Genomic DNA, 26,233 nt, shown 5'->3' on the forward strand with positions numbered 1-26,233 from the left:
ATTTTTGCATATGTCACCAGAATTATCATTATTTGTCTGATTTTATTTCTATTAAATAGCAGAATATGATGGAATTAAAATAATTTTCTTAGACTGAAAACCTCATCAACCAGGATCAGAAATGTGTTCTGTTACAGAAGAACAAGTGACTGGGGAATGATCAAGTGTTAGCAAATGTTTGGCTATACATTTTTAGGAGGCTAGAGCAGAGCTGGTGCTACTACTTTACTCGGGTTTTTAATCCTCTTCAGATATGGCTGTAGGTTCCAAGAGTCACCAAATAAACCATTTAGTAAGCTATCTAGGGTTAATTACTCAAAAGTTCCCCCAGCTTAAGGTATGACCTTCAATTGACCCTAAAGTTTAGGGAGGATGGAAAACTCTCCATTCACATCTTTGTAAGTAAATGTTACAGGATGATGAATGGTGGAAACAATGCCACTGTGGATAGGTCTTATGGAGTTTTTTTTTTAGTCATTAAGTCTTGGGTCTCCCTTTGTTTCCTGACCACGCTGGAAAACACTAGCAATTATTTCTTTAAAACTAAGATGAACAAAATTAGAGAAGCATTAAATGCAATCATGATTAACTGAGGATCATGAAAGTTTTCAGTCATTTACAGTGTTTAGGCAAATTAAGCATACGTAGTTTTGACTATTGCCCTCTTTTAAAAATATAGCTCAACTCCATTCTTTCCTTTTCGATTGCTATAATACAGATTGTTCTGGAAGTTTGATTTCTGCAAACTGAACCTCTTAAATCATTTGACTTGGCAGGTTTTATATAGAAAAAAAAAAAAAACAAACACAAACACATCACTCTGTCTACGTTTGAAGTTAAGACGGGCCAGCCTAACTGCCAGGGAGGAGCCTTCTGTTCTTTTATTCAGATGACAACCCAATTTTTAACATTATCAGACCTAGGTTTGTTTTCTATGAATTTCCATGTTTTAATTACCCATTTGAGTAATTACATAAATAGATTATTTGGTAGATCAATCAATCCTGAAAACTGCTCCGAGTGGAAGCAATCATGTTAGCCTGGCTGTCTTTCAGTCTCTGTTAGTCCTTAATAAAATTTTTATTTGACAGAGTCATTTCTGAAAAAGCGCATCATTTAAAAATCTTACGTAAGTTTACCCTTTTCCTTCCAAAATACCACAGTGATTTAAGCCAGATTTTATCTGGTATGGGAGAGTTACAGTACTGTGGTATTTCATTTGTGTTCACTGAATCTAACTCCTTACTTTCATAAATAGAGAAACCTAGGCTCCCAGAGGCTCAGAAATTTGCCCAGAATCATATAATTAGTTAGTGGCAGGGCCAATCTTACAACCAGGTCTCCTAATTCAATTTTATATGTACAACTTCTGTCATTTGAGCCTAGAAAAGACTGAATTTTGGTGATACTGCTGCATCTTTAAATGCAAGGAAAAGACAGTAAAAGGGATACACTTAAAAGATAATCAAACCTTTTATAATACCTCTTTAGAAGTAACTTTTACATACTATAAGATCTTTTTTTCAACCTTAGGAAAAGTTAACCAATTTATGTTACTTGTATATACTTTTGTGTGTGTGTGTGTGTGTGTGTGTATGTGTGTGTGGTGTCTGTCCATAATGTTTGGGCATATCATCTGTCTGCCATATTGCAGTTATAATACCCACTTTCAGTCAAAGCCAATTTAATTGAACAAAATCTTAAGTAAGTCTTCTCAGACCTTGGGTACTCAATTATATGCAAGCCCCTTGGCCTAAGGGTAGGGAGATCTGAATGACAGAATAATAAAATAATGATTACAGGAACTTTTCTTCTGTAGGTTAGAACAGGATAAGTTAAGGACCATCTGGTGTCCCTCACAATTTCATGGGGTGTAGGGAAATAGCTGTATGTCTTTGATATCCTTACCTGATCCTTGGAATTGAATGCAGAGAGAACTGGAGTTTACTACTCATGTGAAATGAGTTATTTTAGGTTTTGGCTGTTTTTTTTTTTTTTTTTTTTTAAAGATTACAGACCCTGAAATTAGACTGGCTAGATTAGAATCCTGGTTCCACTACTACATTATCTGCATAGTTTTGGGTAAATTACTTAGCCTCTCCACATGCCTTTCACCCTATCTCCAATTTTTGGATCTAGCAATTGACCCTAAGGTAAAAGATCCATGCATGATAAATAACACAGTACAGTCCTATCTGAGTATAATTTCTTATTCATTTTGTCTCATTAGTATAATTTACACCTCAATTAAAACACCATTCTATCTGTAAGTAATATATTTCTTTAAAATATTCTGTAATTCAGATTTCTGTTTAACAAACTTCCACTCTAACCCCTTTTCTCAAATCAGTGTGATTTTATGGTATACTTTATTAAATTGTTTGCTTTTTCTCCCGTCAGTGAAACTCCCTCTCAACTCAACCTCTTATTATAAGGCAAATACAGATGTAGTACAATTAACACACTAGAAAAAAGGATAATAAATACATATGGATCCATGCTAAATGAAACAATACGAAGCAAAAACCACACAACACCATACTATGCTCATCAATTCTGAACCACTCAGGAGGGCCCTGAGAGCATCCTGGCTCACATAATCTGATGTTCCCAGACACCCCTAGTATCCTATACTCCAACATAATTAACTGTTCTGTTAAAGATGTTTCTATGTTTACTTCTGTTTGTTTAAAATAGTCTACAGCAACTTTGACTTCTAATCCTGAACAAGACGATTAAGTAGTAACACACTATTTTTAATCAAGTCAAAGATTTTAACCTAAGTATTTAAAAACAGACATTCAGGGGGCCAAGCAACATGACTGGTTGGAAATTTCACATGTGTCATTAATTACCTTTGCTTCAGTGAAAAAGAATTATTTAAGCAACTGACCAAAGATCATTTAAAAGCCAAGCAGCAGCAGTCAGCAGGTGAAGAACCCTGTCCACAACCTCCACCTGTAACACACTGTCAATCTCTGCAGGAATAGGATGCTCTGGACCCACCATCGGTACAACACATTCTATCTCTCAACCCAGATGCAACCAGGATACACAGACTAGGAAGCGGAGTACAGACTAACTCAAAACCACTTTTGGAACAAATAGCAGATTTCAATTTGTCAGTGATTCTATAGTGCAGTACTCTCACAAAGCAGAGGCTTTGCATCATAACACCTGCTTCTTCCATTTAACATACCAAGTTAAACTGATAAAGTAAAATAATGTCAAAAAGAACACAAAAGATAAGCATGTCTTCTCTGAAAAAAAGCACTGCATCTGGAATTGTAATAAGGCTAAATAAATAGTGCTGGTTTGTGGTTCAGACTAATGTGCCAGTGATTACGTTAACCTACAGCTTCACTATCTGTCCTGTTTGCCTGTTTGTCAAGATGTGTCTATCCTCTCTTCCTGGAAGACCAGCATTCCCAGGTGCCAGTGAGAGGCCTCATTCATGGCGTTGGACTGGATGCACCTGCAGTACTGCTGGGGGTACTGCTCAACTCATCAGCACAGTGTTTCTTATGCCAGAGGTGGAAAAGATCAGGAACTGGAGTTTGAATCACAATCAGATCACCATGGTAGTATTTTAGATAAAGATGAACATCTATTCACCCAAGCATTTTAATTCCATGTCAATTCCACCAATCAGGAAATCTGATCGATACTGATAAGTCATTCCAAAGCCAAAACCTCACCAAAAGCCAGATCCCTTTTGTGAATCAGATGCTGCTCCACAGGTGGCAGGCAGCACATCTTTACTGGCATAAATGATGGCAGGGTCATTAAGACTGAACACCACAGGGTAAAAACCCCTTCTTACTTGGTTCAGCATTTAACTGGCAGCTAATTGTTAAGGAATTCGGCTGAGAAATATATGTCAACATCACAAAAAAACATCAAGACCTCTCTCTTGTCCCAAGATCGGGCATCCTCATCTTCCTGTTCATCATTATCATCTTTGTCATTAATGACCTCCGAGTCAGCTTCAACAACTTCTACCAATTCATCTCGCTTTTCTAACTGGATTTTCCTTAGGATAAGGCCCATTTTCCAACCACAACTGATCTTTTCAAAATCTGTTTCACAATTCTAATGGATAAAACTTTTATAAGCTACACTCAATAAAACTTTTATAAGTTACATATAGAAAAAGGTCCTGAAAAAGAGAAATGTCATGGCACAATTTAAGTAAGCATTGGAAATGTTTATGTATTATAAGCCTATTGCTGAGGTTAGTTAGTTAAATAGGACTCTGCACCTTATTCTAATTATTAGATATTTCTGTAAATAAACATCTTTATCATGTTATTCTTACCAAGAAAAAAGTAACTTTCTTGGCTTTTTGTTATATTAAAAAAATATAATGCACGTCATTCTGTTGTGTACTGATATAAATATAAATTGATACAAATAAGAAAATAAAGCATTAATATTATACTTTAGGTAATTCTACCCAGCAGAGTTTTTACACTGCTGCACATTATGTGTTTTATACTTTTGTGTATTTTGGGTATTAGGTATGAATGTAGCTAAAAAAGACAGCTAATGTATTTTTTCTATGAGGAAGGTATTATTATATTGGTTTCAAGAATGAAGAAACTGAGGCTCAGAGACTTAGTCAAGGTAGAAGTGGTGTAGGGATCAGAACTCAGGTCAGCCTAACTCCCATGTCCATTTTGTTTATACCAACTCTCATTCAACATACTCTTGTCAGATTAATTTGCATGTTGCTATTAGTTTAATCTTTTCCACATACCTTCTTCATCATGAGTTTGTCATCTCAAATTCTTTCAATAATTACTGTTGCCATGTCATATCTAACCTCCTCATCCTGCTCTCAGGTCCCTTCATAACTAGGCCCTATTTTTACCACTTAATCTTGCTTCCTTCTCTCCACTCATTTCCATCAAATATATATATGTGTGTGTGTGTATATATGTGCTTCAATTCAAATACAAAACTTACAGAAGGCTAGGCATAATACTACTTTAGGTACTTGAAAAAATTCTGTTGAAGATAAAGCTTACTTTGAGTCAGGGACCCTGACTTAACTAAAACTTTGAAAGTTATAACTACAAGAATGTTTTTACATAGTTTTTCGGAGAAGTGCGTGATACTGCTTCTAGCTACCATTACGAGTATTAGTTTCAAATTTAAAAACATACATGATAGGGGAAAATATTTGACTCTGTCCACCAATATTTACTGAAGTCTCCAAAAGCATCAAAATAATTATTCTCTTTCACTTTTACTTACACTCCTGAGCATGAAAACATCTGATCTCTAATCATGGTACTACTCTTAAAAATCTCTGTTGCTTCTAGTTGCCTATACTTCTTATTTGGGTATATGAGGCTCTTTACGTTCTGTTCCCAATCTAGCTTTGAGATCAAATTTTACCACTCCCATCTGTAAAGGAGAGTAGGTCCACATGGACAGACCTTCACCCTGGGGAGTGCCCTTGCCTGCTGGAAAATCTGTGCTGGGTCAGATAGAAATGAGAGACACCTAGACTCTACTTGTGAGAAGTGTGCCTGTGCTGGCTTGCTAACAATCAGGGTGGAAAGAGACCAGCTGGTGGCTGCCACCTTGCTGCACTTCCCAATCTGAAGAGGCCAAAGCCTCGGCCCTGCTAGCTCCACACTACAGCCTGGAGCGAGATCACGGAAGAGATTTGGTCTAGCTGTGCAGAGACAGACCATGGCACCTGAGGTGTGATCTGGACCAAATCGTAGAGACTACTGTCAGTGCACACCCAGGGGCGGCAGATGGAACCAGATAGACACAGTCAGTGTGCGCAGCAGCATGTTTCCTGAAGGGAGTGCTCTAGCTTCACCCACTCCACGCTGTAATTTGGAGCTGGAACTGGGGCAGACAAGTCCTTGGAGAGGTCTGCCACAGAGGCTGCCCAGGTCCCAGGAGGCAGGACAGCCACCTCAACTTCTGCGGCCACAACACTCTGGCCCCCAGACCCAGCTTACTCCACACCACTGCCTAGCACTAGGTCTGGGACAAACACAATGGAGAAAGGGACATGATCTTGGGCTGCTTCTGGATGGAACTGCAGACACCTGCATGTACAGTGCCTAAGTTCACTGTGACTGCAAGGGCTTCACTTGCTTCAGTGGTCACCTCCTTGGGGCAGGGCATGCACTCAAGGGCAATGGAGCTTAATCAAACCCAACCCTCTGGGCTTCTACTCCAAGGAGACTCACGCCAACACATATAATTAAAATGGCAAAAGTTAAAGATAGAGAAGATTCTAAAAGCAGCAAAAGAAAAACAGAGTCAGTTGCAAGAGAACTGCTGTAAGTCCATCAGCTGATTTCTCTGCAGAAATGTTGTAGGCCAGAGGGAATGGCATGATATATTCAAAATCCTGAAAGGAAAAAACTTGCAACCAAAGATACTCCACCAAGCAAGATCATCACTTAGAATAGAAGGAGAAAGAATTTCTCAGACAAGCAAAAACTAAAAGAATTCAGCAATACTAAATCTACCCAAAAAGAATACTGAAAAGTCTTCTCTACATAGAAAACAAGCAAGAATTCACAGGAAAGAGAAAAATCACAATAGGAATGGCAAATATAGAAAAGAACTGAAGATCACTTAAATAAGCCAGTATATAGATTAAAAAAAATAATAAAAATTTTGTAAAAGTGATTATAACTACTTGAACAGCAAAAGGATAAGAATGAAGACATAACACAGGACACCAAAATCACAAAATGTGGAGAAAGGAAGTTTAAAAATGTACATCTTTTAGATTGAGTTTCAACTTGTATAAATATCAGTTTAAAGCAAGTAGATAAAGTTATGGGTCAACATACTTGAAAACCAGAGTAGCTACAAATTAAAAACACAACAGAATCCCAAAAATAAAAAGGAAAGGACCTCAAAGCATACTGCAGAAGAAAACATCAAAACAAACAAAAAATGAACGAAGAAGAACTACAAAAACAATTGGAAAAAGGTTTAAAATGGTAATAAGTAGATACCTTTCAATAATTACTTTAAATGTCAATGGACTAAATATTCTGATCAAAATACAAAGAGGGGCAGAATGGACAAAAAACCCAGAACCTACAATATGCTGTCTACAAGAGACTCACTTCAGATGAAAGACATATCCAGACTGAAAGTGAAGGAATGGAAAAAGATATTTCATACAAATGGAAATGACAAGAAAGTAGGGGTAGTAATACTCATATCAGACAAAAACAGACTTTAAAACAAAATTCATAAAAGGACATCATATAATGATAAAGGTTTAATACAAGAAGAGGATATTATAGGACTCTCGAGAAGATGGCGGAGTAGAAGGGCGTTCGCAGCTCACCCTCTCCCACAAATACACCAAGACCCACATCCACAGACCCACTCAGCCAACCAGAGCACCTGCAGAACTCCGACAGAACATTGCCCTCTTCAAAAGATAAAGACGCCAAAAATCTGGTAGGAAAAAAGGAAAAAAGAAAGAACAAAAGGCAAAGCAGAGCGGGACGGGTCCCGCGGGGAGGGAGCGGCAAAGGAGGACTGGCGCTCGCTCGCTGGGTCTCCCCTCTACAACTGAGAGGACAGCGGGACGGAGGGGGAGCCTCCGAGGCTCGGATCTATACGGAGCAGCCCTTGACTGACAGAACTAAGTTAAACGGGCACAGAGGGTCCCCCCTGACACCCAGCCTGAGACGCGGGCTGGCAGCGGCTGGCAGCGGCGGGCAGGGCCAGGCTGCACAAGCTGGGTAGAGGACGGGGGCGGCTGCACGGAGGCAGCCCCGGGGGAACGCAAGGGGCTGCGCGCTGTGGCTGTGGGTGCACAGGGCAGAACAATCTGGGCCCTCCATAAAACAGCAAGGTTGATGTGCTCTCGGGGAAAGGGTGCATACCCCCATCTCTGAAAACCCGCGGAAACTTTTCGGAGGAAGAGAGGCGGGGCTCAGGCACAGCCGCCATATCCTCTGGCGCTTAGCATCCAGGCAGGGGTGGGGGCAAAACCTGCATCCACGCCGAAGGGCTTAGCAGCCTCAAAGGCCACACTGAGACTGGCCTACAGCCCGGGGCAGATAGGATCCTTCCATCCTGGTACCTCAGAAAACTTGCTCCACAAAGACAAACAAGGAGCTGAGCTTTGGCCCGGAGCAGGGACAAAGCTGTCCCTCTGTCTTCCCCGAGCCCACCTGCGGAGCGCCGACCAGGGCGGAGCGCGCAGCCACACAGAGCGGGGGAGATACCGGCAGCGCAGGTAGAGGGAGAGCGGCCCCCCGCCTTTCGGGCAGGAACACAGCCCGTGACCGAGGTGCTGGGAGGGGGCACGACCCGCCCTCCTACCTGGCCAGTCTGCAACATCTGACTGCAGCATCGGGAGGGGCAGTGACCCGCCCGCCCACAGCAGAGGAGAGCTGCACCTGACCCAGTGTTGGGAGGAGGCGCGATCTGCTTGCTGACAGGTGCTGGGAGCAGCACAGAAGAGGGTGCCAACGGAGGGCCTCTGAAAACAGCAAGCTGAGCTTCCAAAACAGGACGAAGACAGAAAGACTTCACATTAAAAGCACACAGACTCCAGGAGAACACCGACAAACCCCCCCCCCCCTTTTTTTAATCTGTTTTTACCTGTTCTATTTTCTATTACCCTCTTAATTTTTACTTCTTAATTCATTTCTATTTCTCTTGGGTTTTGATGTCCTGTTATTGATTAGACACAGGTTTCAAATACATCTACTCATCTCCCCCCCCCCCTTTTTTAAAGGTTTTAAAAGGACGTCTCAACCCGATTGGTACTCTGCTTCAACTTGCTCTTCTATTATTCATATACACTGTTTTCAAACCCTCTTTCTCCCTTCTTTTAAAATTCTCTCTCTCTCTCTTATTTTTTTCTTTTTTTCCTAAGTTCTATTCCTAAATAGGCATTAGATAGATAAAATCCTTAAGGACCAAAATAAACAACTGATACTCCATAAACCACAGTGCCAGAGAGGTATGAGCAAGATGAAGAAGCAGAGAAACCTTTCCCAATTAAAAGAACAAGAGAAATCCCCTGAAAGAAAGATCAATGAAATAGATATTGATAGCCTACTAGATCAAGATTTCAAAAAAGGAGTGATCAAATTGCTGAAGGAATTAAAAGAGATAGTGTTTAGAGATATAAAATATGTCGAAAATGAAATTGAAGCTATAAAGAAGAGCCAAGTAGAATGGGTAAACTCATTGACAGAGATGAGGAATGATCTAATAGCTGTGCAAAGCCAACTAGATAATGCAGAGGAAATAATTAGTGATCTAGAAGACAGGACAATAGAAAGCACCCATTCAGAAGAACTACAAGATAAGCAAACAAAAAATAATGAAAATAGCATAAGGGACCTATGGGACAATATAAAGCGTCCCAATCTTCGCATAATAGGGGTCCCAGAAGGGGAAGAAAGATCAGAGGGGATTGAAAAGGTTTTTGAAGAAATCATGACTGAAAACTTCCCAAACTTAAAGAAGGAATCAGATATCGAAGTACAGGAAGCTCAGAGGGTCCCAAACAGGAAGAACCCAAATAGACCCACACCAAGACATATCATAATCAAGATGGCCAGAGTCAAGGATAAAGAAATGATTCTAAAGGCAGCAAGAGAAAAGCAAAGAGTAAGTTACAAGGGAACCCCCATAAGGCTCTCAGCTGATTTCTCTACACAAACACTACAGGCCAGAAGGGAGTGGCAAGATACATTCAAAGCTCTGAATGAAAAAAAGATGCAGCCTAGGATCCTTTATCCAGCAAGGCTATCCTTGAGGATAGAAGGAGACATAAAGAGTTTCACAGACAAAAAAAAGCTGCAGGAGTTTAGCAACACTAAACCCATGCTAAAAGAAATATTGAAAGGGCTATTCTAAATAGAAAAGCAGCAGGATGCTACAGAAATGAGAAACTCACAACTGGAAAGGTGGTAACTCATGAATTACAGATAAAGTAAACACGAAATTATAAAAGAAGACATACAAATCACTGAGAGTGGGAGAGGGAGGCAGGGAAATATAGAATATATTTTTTTCTTTCTTTTTTAAATTTTTTTAACAGTAGGATGGGTTTAAGATCATGTTACTATCACTTTAATAAAAACAGTTATAGTAATGGGCTAATAGATTTACAAAAAAGGGTAACCACAAGCCAAAAACTTACAAGGGAGTCACAAAAATTAAATAAAATCCATGATAATACAAAGGAAAACTACCAAACCACAAAAGGAAGAAGAAAGGAACAAAGAGGATATACCAATTCAACCACAAAGATAAGTTCAAAATGGCAATAAACACACATCTATCATTAATTACTGTAAATGTTAATGGACTAAATGCTCCAGTCAAAAGACATAGAGTGGCAGACTGGATAATAAAGCAAGAACCTTCAATATGCTGCATACAAGAGACCCACTTTAGGGAGAAGGACACATATAGATTGAGAGTGAAAGGATGGAAAAGGATATTCCATGCAAATGGAAAAGCCAAAAAAGCAGGTGTTGCAGTACTGATTTCAGACAAAATAGACTTTAAAACAAAGGCCATAAAGAAAGATAAAGAAGGACATTTTATAATGATTAAAGGAGTGATACAAGATGAGGATATTACACTCGTTAATATATATGCACCCAATATAGGAGCACCTAAGTACATACAAGAATTACTAACAGAGATAAAGGGGGATATTGATGGGAATACAATCATAGTTGGAGATTTTAACACTGCATTAACATCACTAGACAGATCTTCCAGACAAAAAATAAACAAGGCAACAGAGAAATTAAATACTACAATAGAAAAACTAGATTTGGTGGATATTTTCAGAGCATTACACCCCCCCAAAATAGGATGTACATTCTTTTCAAGTGCACATGGAACATTTTCCAGGATCGATCATGTACTTGGGAAAAAAAGAAACTTCAACAATTTTAAGAAGATAGAAATTATCTCAAGCATCTTTACTGACCACAATGCCATGAAACTGGAAATCAACAACAGAGAAACAAAGGAGAAAAAAAGGAAAGCATGGAGATTAAACAATATGTTGTTGAAAAAACAATGGGTCAATGAGGAAATCAAAGCTGAAATTAAAAAATACCTTGAGACAAATGATAATGAAAGCACAACCACTCAAAACCTATGGGACACAGCAAAGGCAGTGCTAAGAGGGAAGTTTATAGCGATACAGGCCTTCCTCAAAAAAGAACAATCTCAGATAAACAATTTAACCCACCACCTGAATGAATTAGAAAAAGAAGAACAAAAAGCCCCAAAAAGCAGCAGAAGGAAGGAAATAATAAAGATCAGAGAGGAATTAAATACAATAGAGATTAACAAGACCATAGAAAAAATCAACCAAACCAAAAGCTGGTTTTTTGAAAAAGTAAATAAAATCGACAAACCTCTGGCCAAACTCACAAAGAAGAAAAAAGGGAGAGCACAAATTAGCAAAATAAGAAAGGAAAATGGAGAAATTACAACAAACAAAATAGAAATTCAGAATATCATACGAGAATGTTATGAAAAACTATATGGAACCAAACTGGATAACCTAGAGGAGATGGACAAGTTTCTGGAAACATACTGTCCACCAAGACTGAATCAAGAAGAATCTGAACACTTGAACAATCCGATCACTAGAAAGGAAATAGAAATAGCAATTAAAAACCTCCCTACAAATAAAAGTCCAGGACCGGACGGCTTCACCACGGAATTCTACAAAACATACAAAGAAGAACTCATACCAGTCCTTCTCAAACTCTTTCAGACGATTGAAAAGGAGGGAATACTCCCAAACTCATTCTATGAAGCCACCATCATCACCCTACCAAAACCAGGCAAAGACACTACAAAAAGAAGAGAATTATAGGCCAATATCACTGATGAACATAGACGCCAAAATCCTCACCAAAATTTTAGCAAATAGAATCCAACAACACATAAAAAAGATTATACATCATGACCAAGTGGGGTTCATCCCAGGGACACAAGGCTGGTTCAACATACGCAAATCAATCAGTGTAATACATCACATCAACAAGAGAAAGGACAAAAACTACATGATCATCTCAATCGATGCAGAAAAAGCATTTGATAAAATTCAACACCCATTTATGATAAAAACTCGCCGAAGTGTGTATAGAGGGAACATATCTCAACATAATAAAAGCTATATATGACAAACCTACAGCCAGCATAGTACTCAATGGTGAAAAACTCAAAACTTCCCACTAAAATCTGGGACAAGACAAGGATGCCCACTATCACCACTCCTATTCAACATAGTCCTGGAAGTCCTAGCCACAGCAGTCAGGCAAGAGAAAGAAATAACAGGGATCCAAATTGGAAAAGAAGAGGTAAAAGTGTCATTATATGCTGACGACATGTTACTATATATAGAAAACCCTAAAAGGTCCACACAAAAGCTACTAGAGCTGATTGAAGAATTCAGCAAGGTAGCAGGTTACAAAATTAACGTTCAAAAATCAGTTGCATTTCTTTACACTAACGATAAATCAACAGAAAAAGAAAGTAAAGAAACAATCCCCTTTAAAATAGCACCCAAAGTAATAAAATATCTGGGAATAAATCTAACCAAGGAGGTGAAAGAATTATACACAGAAAACTATAAACCACTGATGAAGGAAATTAAAGAAGACTTTAAAAAAATGGAAAGATATTCCATGCTCTTGGATTGGAAGAATCAATATTGTTAAAATGGTCACACTGCCCAAGGCAATCTACAGATTTAATGCAATCCCTATCAAATTACCCAGGACATATTTCACAGAACTAGAACAAATCATAATAAAATTTATATGGAACCACAAAAGACCTAGAATAGCCAAAGCATTAGTGAAGAAAAAGTAAGAGGCTGGAGGAATAACTCTCCCAGACTTCAGACAATACTCTAGAGCTACAGTCATCAAGACAGCACGGTATTGGTACAAAAACAGACATATAGACCAATGGAACAGAATAGAGAGCCCAGAAATGAACCCACAAACTTTTGGTCAACTGATCTTCGACAAAGGAGGCAAGAATATACAATGGAATAAGGACAGTCTCTTCAGCAAATGGTGTTGGGAAAACTGGACAGCAGCATGTAAAACAATGAAGCTAGAACACTCCCTTACACCATATACAAAAATCAACTCAAAATGGATTAAAGACTTAAACATAAGACAAGATACAATAAACCTCCTAGAGGAAAACATAGGCAAAACATTATCTGACATACATTTAAAAAACTTTCTCCTAGAAGAAATAAAAGCAAGAATAAACAAATGGGACCTAATGAAACTTACAAGCTTCTGCACAGCAAAGGAAACCAGAAATAAAACAAGAAGAAAACCTACGGAATGGGAGAAAATTTTTGCAAGTGAAACCGACAAAGGCTTGATCTCCAGAATATATAAGCAGCTCATACGACTCAATAAGAAAAAAATAAACAACCCAATCCAAAAATGGGCAGAAGACCTAAACAAGCAATTCTCCAAGGAAGACATACAAATGATCAAACAGCACATGAAAAAATGCTCAATATCACTAATTATCAGAGAAATGCAAATCAAAACTACAATGAGGTATCACCTCACACCAGTCAGAATGGCTGTCATTCAAAAATCCACAAATGACAAATGCTGGAGAGGCTGTGGAGAAACGGGAACCCTCCTACACTGCTGGTGGGAATGCAGTTCGGTGCAGCCACTATGGAAAACAGTGTGGAGATTCCTCAAAAGACTAGGAATAGACTTACCATATGACCCAGGAATCCCACTCCTGGGCTTGTATCCAGAGGAAATCTACTTCAGGATGACACCTGCACCCCAATGTTCATAGCAGCATTATTTACAATAGCCAAGACATGGGAACAGCCTAAATGTCCATCAACAGGTGACTGGATAAAGAAGAGGTGGTATATTTATACAATGGAATACTACTCAGCCATAAAAACCGACAACATAATGCCATTTGCAGCAACATGGATGCTCCTGGAGAATGTCATTCTAAGTGAAGTAAGCCAGAAAGAGAAAGAAAAATACCATATGAGATCGCTCATATGTGGAATCTAAAAAAACAAAAACAAAAAACAAACAAACAAACAAAAACAAAGCGTAAATAAAGGACAGAAATAGACTCACAGAGAATACAGACTTGTGGTTGCCAGGGGGGTGGAGGGTGGGAAGGGATAGACTGGGATTTCAAAATTGTAGAACAGATAAACAAGATTACACTGTATAGCACAGGGAAATATACACAAAATGTTATGATAACCAAGAAAAAAATGTGACGAGTGTGTATATGTCCATGAATGACTGAAAAATTGTGCTGAACACTGGAATTTGACACAACATTGTAAAATGATTATAAATCAATAAAAAATGTTAAAAAAGAAGAGGATATTATACACATTAACATACATGCACCCAATATAGGAGTATCTTTATTTATATATAAAACAAATACTAACGGATATGAAGGGAGAAATTAACAGGAATACAATAATAGTAGGAGACTTTAACAATCCACTGACATCCAAGGACAGATCTTCCAGACAGAAAATCAGTAAGATAACAGAGGTCCTAAATGACACGACAGAACTGTTGGACTTAGTTGATATCTACAGGACACTACATCCAAAAAACTCAGAATACACATTCTTTTCAATCATGCATGGAACATTTTCTAGGACAGACCACATACTAGGTCACAAGACAAACCTCCACAAAGTTAAGAGGATAGAAATTATTTCAAGCATCTTTTCTGACCACAATGATATGAAACTAGAAATCAACCACAGGGGAAAAAAATGGGAAAAGAATGCACACATGGAGACTAAACAACATGCCACTAAAAACCCAATAGGTCAACAATAAAATCAAAGAAATAAGAAAATACCTTGAGACAGACAAGAATGAAAACACAACCTTACAAAATCTATAGGATGCAATAAAAGCAGTTCTAAGAGGGAATTCATAGCAATACAGGTCTTCCTCAAGAAACAAGAAAATCTCAAACAACCTAACCCTACCACCTAAAAGAATCAGAAAAAGAACAAACAAAACCCAAAGTCAGCAGAAGGAAGGAAATTATAATGACCAGAGAAGAAATAAATAAAAAATAAATGTAAAAAAGTGGAAAAGATCAATAAAACCAAAAACTGGATCAACAAAATTAACAAACCTCTCTCTATCCAGGCTCAAAGGAGAGAGGACCCAAACAGACAAAATAATAAATGAAAGAGAAATAACTGATGCCACAGAAATAAAAAAAAATCATGAGAATAGTATAAACAGTGATATGCCAAATACTGGACAACCCAGAAGAAATGGACAAGTTTCAAGAAACATAAAGCCTGTCAAAACTGAGTCAAGAAGAAAAAGATAATTTGATCACTAGAAATGAAGCAGATGCTGTAATAAAAACAAACAAACCCCAAATATCCAGGACCAATGGCTTTACTGGGGAATTCTACCAAAGAAAGAAGAACTTATACCTATCCTTCTCAAACTCTTCCAAAAGACGGAAGGAAGAGGAGATAACACTCCCCAAGTCATTCTATGAAGCCACCATACCCTGGTAAGAAAACCAGAAAAAGACACTACAAAAAAGGAAAATTACGTCAGTATCTTTCATGAATATAGATGCAAAAATCCTCAACAAAATATTTGCTAACTGAATCCAACAATACATAAAAAAGGATCATACACTACGATGAAGTTGGATTCATCTCACGATCACAGGATAGTTCAACATATGCAAATCAATCAGTGTGATACACCATATTAAGGGAAAAGACAAAAACCACACAATCATCTCAATGGACGCAGATAAAACATTTCACAAAATTCAACATCCATTCATGATGAAAACTCTCACCAAACTGAGTATAAGGGGCCCATATCTCAACATAATAAAAGTCGTTTACAACAAACCCAATGTAATACTCAAAGTAAAAAGCTGAAAGCCTTCTTGCTAGGTTCAGAAACTAACAAGGATGCCCACTCTTACCACTTCTTTCAACATAGTACTGGAAGTCCTAGCCATAATAACCAGAAGAGAAAAAGAAACAAAAGGTATCCAGATTGAAAGGAAAGAGGTAAAACTGTCATTATCTGCAGATGACATGATACTGTACACAGAGAACCCTAGAGTCTCCACACAAAAACTAGTAAGAATAAATGAATTCTGTAAGGTAGTGGAATACAGGATTAAACATACAGTAATCTGTTGTACTTCTTTACACTAACAATGAAGTAGAGAAAGTTTTTAAAAATCCCATAAAAAAATAAAACACCTAGGAATAAACCTAAATAAGGAGATGAAAGACTTTTACCCTTAAAACTATAAAACACTGATAAAGGAAAGTGAAGATGATTCAAAGAAATGGAAAAATATCCCATGCTGCTGGATGGGAAGAATAAATATTGTTACAATGGCCATACTCAAAGCAATCTACAAATTTAATGCAGTCCCTATCAAAATATCCATGACATTTTTTCACAGAAGTAGAAAAAATAATCCTAAAATTTATATGGAACCACAAAAGTCCCAGAATTGCCAAAGCAATCCTGAGGAAATAGATCAAAGCTGGAGGCATATCCTTTCTAGACTTCAGACAACACTACAACCTACAGTAACCAAAACAATGGTACTAGCACAAAAACAAACACATAGGTCAACAGAACAAAGAGCCCAAAATAAACCCACACACCTACAGTCAATTAATTTATGATAAAGGAGGCAAAAATACCCAATGAGGAAAACACAGTCTCTTCAACAAGTGATGTGGGAAAGCTGGACAGTTACAGTAAATAAATGAAATTGGAACACTCTCCTACACCATATACAAAAATGAACTCAAAATGGTTTAAGACCTAAATATAAGACTTTACACATAAAACACCTAGAAGAGAATATAGCTAGACATTCTCAGACATACAATATTTTCTTAGAACAGTCTCCCAAGGCAGAATAAATAAAAGCGAAAATAAACAAATGGGATCTAATTAAACTGAAAAGCTTTTGCACAGCAAAGAAAACCATAAACAAAATGAGAAAATAACCTGCAGAATGGGAGAAAATATCCACAAACAATGGGACTAAGAAGGGGCTAATGGCCAAAATGTACAAACAGCTCATACAACTATTATGAAAAAATAAACCCAATCAAAAATGGGCAGAAGACCTAAGTAGATATTTCTCCAAAAAAGACATACAGATGGCCAAGAGGCACATGAAAAGATCCTCAACATCACTAATTATTAGAGAAATGTGAATCAAAACCACAATGAGGTATCATTTCACACTGGTCAGAATGGCTATCATTCAAAAGTCTGCAAACAAATGATGGAGAGGGTGTGGTGAAAAGGGAACCCTCCACTGTTGGTGGGTATGTAAATTGGTGCAGCCACTATGGAAAGCAGTATGGAGGTTCCATAAAAAACTAAAAATGGAGCTACCATATTATCACATAATCCCACTCCTGGGTATATATCTGGAAAAGATGAAAACTCTAATTCAAAAAGATACATGCATCTTAACATTCATCACAGCATTATTTACCACAGCCAAGACATAGAAACAACCTATGTGTCTATCAACAGATGACTGTCTTAAGAAGATACAGTATGTAAATATACAGTGGAATATTACTCAGCCACATAAAAGAATGAAATTGCCATTTGCAGCAACATGGGTGGATCTGGAGAATATAATTAGTGAAGTCAGACAGAAAAAGACAAATATTATGTATCTCTTACATGTGGAATCTAAAAAATTATACAAATGAATCTATATAAAAAACAGAAACAGACTCATAGATACAGAAAACACACTCATGGTTTCCAAAGGGGAAAGGGAAGGTGTAGGGATAAATTAGGAGTATGTACAGCATTAACAGATATAAACTACTATACATAAAATAGATAAGCAACGAGTAGTTACTCTATAGAACAGTGAACTAAATTCAGTATCTTGTAATATCCTATAATAGAAAATAATCTGAAAAATATATAAGTAACTGCTGCATCACTTTGCTGTACACTTGAAACAGAATATTATAAATCAACTATACTTCAATAAAAACATATTTTACCACTTGCTGCACTACTGGCCATAATGGATTTTTTTAAATCATTATTTTCACACTATGTAGAATGGACTGAATGTTTATGCTCCTTCTCCACAATCTCCCCAATCCAATTCATATGTTTAAACCCTAATCCCTAATGTGATGGTATCATGAAATTGGGCCTTTGGGAGGTGATTATGTCATGAGAGTGAACTCCTTATGAATGGGAACAGTGCCCTTATAAAAGAGATCCCAGAGAGTTCCCTCGTCCCTTCCACCATGTGAGAACCTCTATGAACCAGGAAGTAGACACCACAAGACACCAAATCCACCAATGCCTTGAGGCCTACCCAGCTTCCAGAACTGTTAGAAATAAATGTTTCATTGTTTAAGCTACCCAGTCTATAGTATTTTTGTTATAGCAGCCTGAGTAGACTAAGATACCATGTCAGCCCCTTTCTGAGCTCTGTGCCTTTATATATGCAATTTCAATTTTTTCAGTGTTTTTTTACCTTTTTTTTTTTTCCTGGTAGCTCCTACTCAGTTTCACACTCAGTTTAAATATTACCTCCAACGAGAAGTCTTTGTGGGTTTTTAAAGGCAGTTAGTTGCTACAGTGTATTGTATGACTGCTTTCCAAAATGGATAGTAAGCTGCAGGGTATTAGGGATATTGTCTTACTAATCTTCATTCTCAGCACATGGCTCAGACTGGAAGCTTAAGGAATGTTGAATGAATGAAGAATACCCTAACAGTCTGTGATAAACAGGGTTGTCTTCCCAGTTAAATACAGCCATTTATAATTTTCCTATAGCCATCAAATAGAGAGCAACATTGAGGCTCCTCTGACATTTTAAGGCCTTCATAAGTATTTTTTGGATTAAATAGATGTCTAAATGACCCATAAATGCTTAGAAATGACTTAAAATATCTTTCTGTAATTCTTTGAGTATATCAAAATCTCTACTTTTATTTTTACAGAAAATTTCATTTTTCTCTAGAGAGAACTAAATATTTAGAAAGCAATTTATAAAGCAAAGCAACTTACTTTATTTCGATCTTGTACAACCAATATTTTTCTAGTATTTTCATCAAATACAGCTCCTATTGGGGTGAAAAATAATTGAGAAATATGAATTTCATTCACTTTAGACTCCTCCCACACTATTACCTGTGGCCATTAAAATCCTACCCATTTCCACAGGCCTAGTTCAAACATCCACCTCATCCATGTAGACTTGTAAAATCTCTCCACCAGGAAAACTGGTTGTTCAGTTATCTAGTTCATTTTACAACTCTGAGTACCAGTGATGGTTCTAGCATATGCTAGCTTGTATATAACCATCTGCATCTTTTCTAGATCATCTATTCTTGATAGTACAGTTAAATAAATTAGTCTTTCTAACCTTTTTTTTAACCATTTCCTTTAGTGTACAATTTTAAGTGCTTAAAAATATTTATTGAATAAGTGAATTGACTCTTCCATTCTCATTTTTATTTCCTGAATCTCTATATATAGAAAATGGGTTGTGCTCCCTGGGGATCCATATCTCAGATATCTCAGTATTCAAGACATCCTTGAAGCCACTTAAATTTCTTTACCATGTATATACACAACTTTATAACATATTACCTTTGAATACTTATTTATTTTATATTTTAAGGTCTAGTCCATTTCTTTTACTTATTCATTCATTATGTACATTGCCCTGCACACTAGGCATTTTGCTAGATGTTAGGGACTCAAAAATAAGTAAGTTTTCTTTTCAGGTAATCCTGGGTCAAAAATACAAATGACATTTTAAAGATTTATATTAGGTTCCTTTAAATGCTATAATTTAAAAATAATTTGTATTTACATAGTGTGAGAAGATACTGTTAGAGAGGTATTTTTCCACTTATTCATCAATACTTTTAATATTACTTGAACTCCCATATATTATACATATAGGTTCTGTATACAGTACACTCACTGAGGTCCTGTTTTGTGTCAGGCACTTGTCTAGCTGCTAGGCACATAGTGCAGACAGAACAAAATTCCCTATCCTTATAGGGCTCATGTTCTGGTGTCTGTATGAGAAGGTGACAAATATGTAAACAAAAAATAAATTATACAGAACATGAGAAGGTGATAAATGCTATGTAGAGATAAAATATAGCAGGAAATAGATATGTGCAACACAAAGGAGCAATCTTCTCTGGAATTAAAACATCACATTTTAATATTTCAAAGCAAGAAGGAAAACTACAAAGTGAGATATAATTAACATTAATGTTGGCTTCTGTTGAAAAATATAAACTATAATTTAATTAGAATTTACAAGGGACAGAATGCCAGAGAAATGCCAAGGAAACCTACTCTTAAATTTTAATAACTTGTGATTACTCAAATTGAACTTTTCCCTAGTTCACTACAAACATGAACAAAATATTTATTCCAGACAAAACTGGCACTGCTAAAGCACCATGTGAGCGACCCCTGCTGGTCTCAACATAAAAATTGAATAAATCTAAAGAGATCAGGGATTAAAAAGAGGTTACTATTATATTATTATGATTAGTCAAGTATTGTGCTAAATGTCTTTATCTCAGCTATTCTCATAATTATCCTGAGTGCCTACAGCTGACATCCTGCCTGGATCCGAGCAGGCATTCTTCTCTCTGTGCAACACTAGCCTTTCCCCACACCACCACTTCCTTTTCAGAGGGCTGATGTTTCCACTTGAAGATCTATCCAATCACTCATGCAAGAAATATTTAGTGTGCATCTACTTTATACCAGACACTGTGCTTAGCCTGAGGATACAGAAGTAAACAAGCCAGGTGAAATAGCTCCCCTCGAGGGGGAAGTTAAGTACTTGATAATTTCAGATTGTGATAAGTGCTGGTAAGAAAAACTGGATATCCCGAGCCTAGTAAAGGGACAAAGGATGATGGGACTGGCATGCAGGAGGACTCCATGTTAGACAGGAAGGTTGGGAGCTTTTCAGAGAAGATATCTGAGCACAGGCCTCAGCCCTAAAGAGCCAGATAAACAAAGCCCTGGGGAAGAACACTGTAGAAAGAGGAACCAGTATGTTTAAAGATTCTGAGGCAAATAAAAGCTTGCTGTATTTCAAGAACAGAAAGCAAGCTATATTGCTGTGAAAAGATGCTCAACATCACTAATTGTTACAGAAATGCAAGTTGAAACTAAAATGAGATATTACCTCACACCAGTCAGAATGGCCATCATTAAAAAGTCTACAAATAATAAATGCTGGAGAGGCTGTGGAGAAAAGGGAACCCTCCTACACTGCTGGTAGGAATGTAAATTGGTGCAGCCACTATGGAGGACAGTATGGATATTCCTCAAAAAACTAAAAACAGACTTACAGTATGATCCAGCAATGCCATTCCTGGGCATATATCTAGAGGAAAATATAATTTGAAAAGACACATGCACCCCAATGTTCACAGCAGCACTATTTACAATAGCCAAAATGGAAACAACCTAAAGGTTCATTGACAGATGACTGGATAAAGAAGATGTGGTATGTGTGTATATACATACACACACACACAATGGATACTACTCAGCTATAAAAAATAAAATAATGCCATTTGCAGCAACATGGATAGACCTGGAGATCATTTTAAGCAAGCCAGAAAGAGAAAGAAAAATACCATATGATATTGCTTATATATGGAATCTGAAAAAAAGGACACAAATGAACTTATCTACAACACAGAAACAGACTCACAGACCTAGAGAACAAACTTTATGATTTCCAGGGGGTTAAACAGGGGTGTGGGGGAAGGGATAAATTGAGAATTCGAAATTTGCACCTCTTGGGGAGTGATGGAAATGTTAGCTATCTTGATTGTGATGGTGGTTTCATTGGTAGACATGTCTATCAAAATTCATCAAATTGTACGTCTGAAATATGTGTAGGTTACTTACAGGAATCATACCACAATAAAGGTATTAAAAAAATAAAGCTATAGATCACTCCATTCAAGTGCTGGAGAGGAAAGATTTTTTTCTTCTGCCCACTTAGGTTCTGTGTCTGGGAATTATGAGTTGAACTGAGAAGAGGACAGATCAATGGATAAAAAGTATGTAAGTTTTACTTGATGTTAATATTTTTACATGGCCTGGGGTGGGGGTGGAGAGCGTCAAAGAAAGAAGTGAAAATCCCTCAAAAGTGGTTAGACTTGGGGCTTATGTACCATTGTGAAAAAGAAGGATAAACTGTGAAGAAATGACAAAAGTGTTTGGGGTAGGGGAGGTAAATTGTGAAAAAGTGACTAGGAAATATATGGGGGAAACTAATAGAACATAAGGATTTTTTTTTTTGAATTCTTATTTTTTAAGTGAAGTGTAGTTGATTTAAAATGTTAGTTTCATGTGTATAGCAAAGTAATTCAGTTTCAGACATATACACATACATTTTCAGATTCTTTTCCATTACAGCTCATTACAAGAAACTGAATATAGTTCCCTGTGCTATACAGCAGGTCCTTGTTGTTTACCTATTTCACATATAGTAACGTGTATCTGTTAATCCCAAATTCCGAATTTACCCACCCTTTCCCCTTTTCCCCACTGGTAACTACAGTTTGTTTTCTATGTCCGCGAGTCTACTTCTGGTTTGTAAATAAAACATGTATTTTTTCTTTCTTTCTTTCCTTCTTTCTTTCTTTTTTTAGTTTCCCCATATAAGCAACATCATATATTTGTCTTCAACTTCACGTAGTATGATAATCTCTAGGACTATCCATGTTGCTACAAATGGAATGATTTCATTCTTTTTATGGCTGAATAATATTCCATTATATACACACACACACCTCTCCCCTCATCTGTCAATGGACATTAAGACAGTTTCCATGTCTTGGCTATTGTATACAGTGCTGGTATGAACATTGGGGTGCATTTGTCTTTTTGAATTGTAGTTTTCTCAGGATATATGCCCAGGAGTGGGATTGCTGGTTCATATGGTAAGTTTATCTTTAGTTTAAGGAAACTTCATACTGTCCTCCATAGTGGCTGCACCCAATTACATTCCCACCAGCAGTGTAGGAGGGTTCCTTTTTCTCCACAGCCTCTCCAGCATTTATTATTTATAGATTTTTTTAATGATGGCCATTCTGACTGGTGTGAGATGATACCTCACTGTAGTTTTGATTTGCATTTCTCTAATAATTAGTGATATTAAGCATCTTTTCAAATGTGTCTGTTGGCCATCTGTATATCTTCACTGAAGAATTGTCTCTTTAACTCTTCTCATTTTATAAGGGTTGTTTTAACAAGGTTTGTATACACTCATTTCAGTGTCAACTCCCCATCTCTGGCGATAAGAATGTCCTCCTCTTCACGGAACAAGAAACTTATGCCCTGCTTTAAGGTAGGAGCAGGCAGAGAGTCCTTCCTGCATCTGCCGTTTTTCAACTGATCTCCAACTCAAAATAATCAACATGCCAAAAGTGGCATATTTTGGGGTGGTATGTTCTGACTCCCTTCACCAGCTACACCTGCCTTCTGTTGCTTGTAACAAATGTCAACTATTATTTCTTCACCTAAAAAACTGTGTACCTTTCCAAGACAATTTGTTACATTATCTTTCTACCCCAATAGGACTTGAAATCCTAGGTAGTCTTACAGACTCTGGTCAAGTTCTATATCTCTCATTCTCTGAATTCCTACAGCGTATCTTAACTATAATATATAATACAGCACTTAGTTATAAACAAATCCTTCACAGGACACTGTTTATGCATATATTACCAAATCTGTAGGAACAGCTGGAAACTCTTATTTGGAAGGCTGTACCAATGAATTGATAATTATCTATATGACTTTCCAACAAAGTGCTTGGCTGTCATCAAACTATTAAGCAGTCTTTTGAAGTAGAGGTGAATGGAAAGTTTACGAATTGCTATAGGGGTGCCAGAGCATGGACAGAGAAAACATCAGAGATCCTTTAACAACACCTTTAAAAGACTTCTAAGATGCAAACTACCTTTAAAAACCTCTTGTAAATTACATAAAGACAAATAATATTATTACTAATTAATACACACTACTGCTTTAATTTATTTTAAATTATAAGGGTTCTTTTCTATTTTTGTTTTTCTGGAAAATCTAGAAGTTTTCTTCACCTTGCTTCTCAAAGGGTAATTCTAGGGCCAGCATATTAACAGCTGCAGCAGCAGAGAACTTATTAGAAGCACAATTCTCGAGCCCCTCCCCAGACCAACTCAATTAGAAACTTTTGGGACCGAGGCACAGCAATCTGGTTTAACAAGCCCTCCAGGTGATTCTGATGCACTCTACAATTTGAGAATTGTCTTAACCTAAAGCAAGTATTCTCTCAAGACTATGTTTCTGAAGCTAATCAGTGACTTCAAAATTCTGTATTTAAAGTATGCTATTTTAAACAACTGTTTGGCACACTGACTTAGTGTAGATATCTTTAAGATGTTCAAAATCACTGAAAAACTGGTTTGCTTTACCTAAAATTCAACTTAAATGCTATCTTTTATTTTACTAATTCACATAATTAGTATTAATATGTTTTACCATAATGAAATGAATTAATTTAGTATAACTATGTCAGTAGTGAAGTTCAAATATCTTGGGTAAAACATGTTCAAATATATCCTTTGGAAAACCACACACTAAACTTGCTTGTTCTCTAGGCTGCCCTCTGCTGAATCATAAGGCAAACTTCATCTAATTAAAGGCTAAGCTATAGTTCCAAGGATGATAATCATTTAATCAAATTATTAATTCCACGTGAATAAACTATCACTCAGCTGTAAGAAATTGGGTAACCCTCTAAAAAGTTAATTTTGATCATCATTAGTTTGAAACTGACCTGCAACTCCCACTTGATGTGTCGCGTATCCTGGTAATCTGCTGGGCCCCTCTCCCAGCCACAGGGTCAGCGTGGAAGCATCCGATTCTGCGTGGTGAAAGCAGAAGCCCAGGGAAGCGGCAGGGGCAATAAAGCGGCTTTGGAGGATGGGAATGTGCAACCATATGGCTACTCTACCTTCTGATCTCCATTTCTGTACTGCAGCTAAAACGGAGAGGAAAAAATAAACCTGTAAATATTTTCCAGTGACAGGAGTGGAGTAAATTAAAACTCATCTCTGGCTGTCCCCTCTCCAGGAAGCCATGTTTAAGCTCCACGTCCCTCACTAGTTACACTAGTTAGCTCTCTTTGGCGGGGGGAGGGGAGTCCCAAAATGTCCTGTTCACATACATCCGCAGCATGGGAACTGTTTTATTACATTTAAATGTTCTATGATAATTACTACCCTGTTTATATGATTTTTCTACCAGGCTAATGTGATGATCTTTATATTCATATCATCTGACAATACTTGGTACATAATTGGTGCTCAATAATTGCACAATGAAGAAATAAACTGATTTAAATAAAATACCATTTCAGTGCTGTTCAACAACTGTAGTTTTAACCTTTGTAAATGACCATTATGGGCTTCTATTTACTCTTCCTTTAGGAGTCCTGTTACATCTCTCTCTCTATATATATACACACATATTTTTTGTTTATACATTTCAAGGTGGTTAAAAGTATAAATTTGTTTTTAAAATAATGTATGGTAGTTCTAGAAAATTTTGAAAATAAAGTATAAAGAAATTAAAAATTGACATTAGCACACTGATAAAATTTAAAATTTTGATATTTTCCCATGAATTTTGGAATTGACATCATATGATTATACTGTTACAAAGTAATTTACAGTATATTTTTAAACTACATATTATATTGTAAATATTTTGCTATGTCATTAAAATTCTTAAATGAACATTCTTAATGACTGCATAATTTTCCTTATATAGGTATACCATAAGCTACTTAACCAACCTACTCTTATGTATTTAGATTGTTTCTAATTTTTCTTTAGAATAAATACCACGATGAACATGAAGATAGTCTTTCTGTCTTTGACTTTAAATTCTCTTACTTTATTACTTAAGATTGAGCCAGGGAAAAAAGATGCTAACATTTATCTGTTCCTTACTATATTCCAGACACTTTAGATACACTTCACTAAGTTCTCACAACATGAAAGGCAGGTATTATCACCCTTAATTTATAGGTGAAGAAATAAATGCTTCACAGTTTTAGAAAA

The 26,233-nt window shown here is 37.0% G+C and overlaps 1 protein-coding gene and 1 pseudogene across 5 annotated transcripts in view; both read right to left on the reverse strand.

The window, feature by feature from the left end:
- The window catches only part of NUDT6 (nudix hydrolase 6), a 66,730-nt gene that overhangs the window by 37,508 nt on the left and 2,989 nt on the right, over positions 1 to 26,233 (reverse strand). For 3 of the 5 annotated variants that reach the window (XR_004313541.1, XR_004313540.1, XM_032462912.1), the window contains exons 2-3: positions 24,946 to 25,149; positions 19,131 to 19,186 (exon numbers count right to left, since the gene is read on the reverse strand). Coding sequence is in view for 1 of the 5 variants with exons in the window: in XM_032462912.1 (XP_032318803.1) it covers positions 19,131 to 19,186; positions 24,946 to 25,149 (260 nt within the window). In the remaining 4 variants the exon portion in view is untranslated. The remainder of the gene's footprint in view (positions 1 to 19,130; positions 19,187 to 24,945; positions 25,150 to 26,233) is intronic. The other 2 variants (XR_004313544.1, XR_004313545.1) reach the window with 1 other exon arrangement.
- Positions 3,268 to 4,110, reverse strand: LOC102510928 (annotated as a pseudogene).

This window comes from Camelus ferus, chromosome 2, assembly GCF_009834535.1.
Source record: "Camelus ferus isolate YT-003-E chromosome 2, BCGSAC_Cfer_1.0, whole genome shotgun sequence".
Lineage (NCBI taxonomy): Eukaryota > Metazoa > Chordata > Mammalia > Artiodactyla > Camelidae > Camelus > Camelus ferus.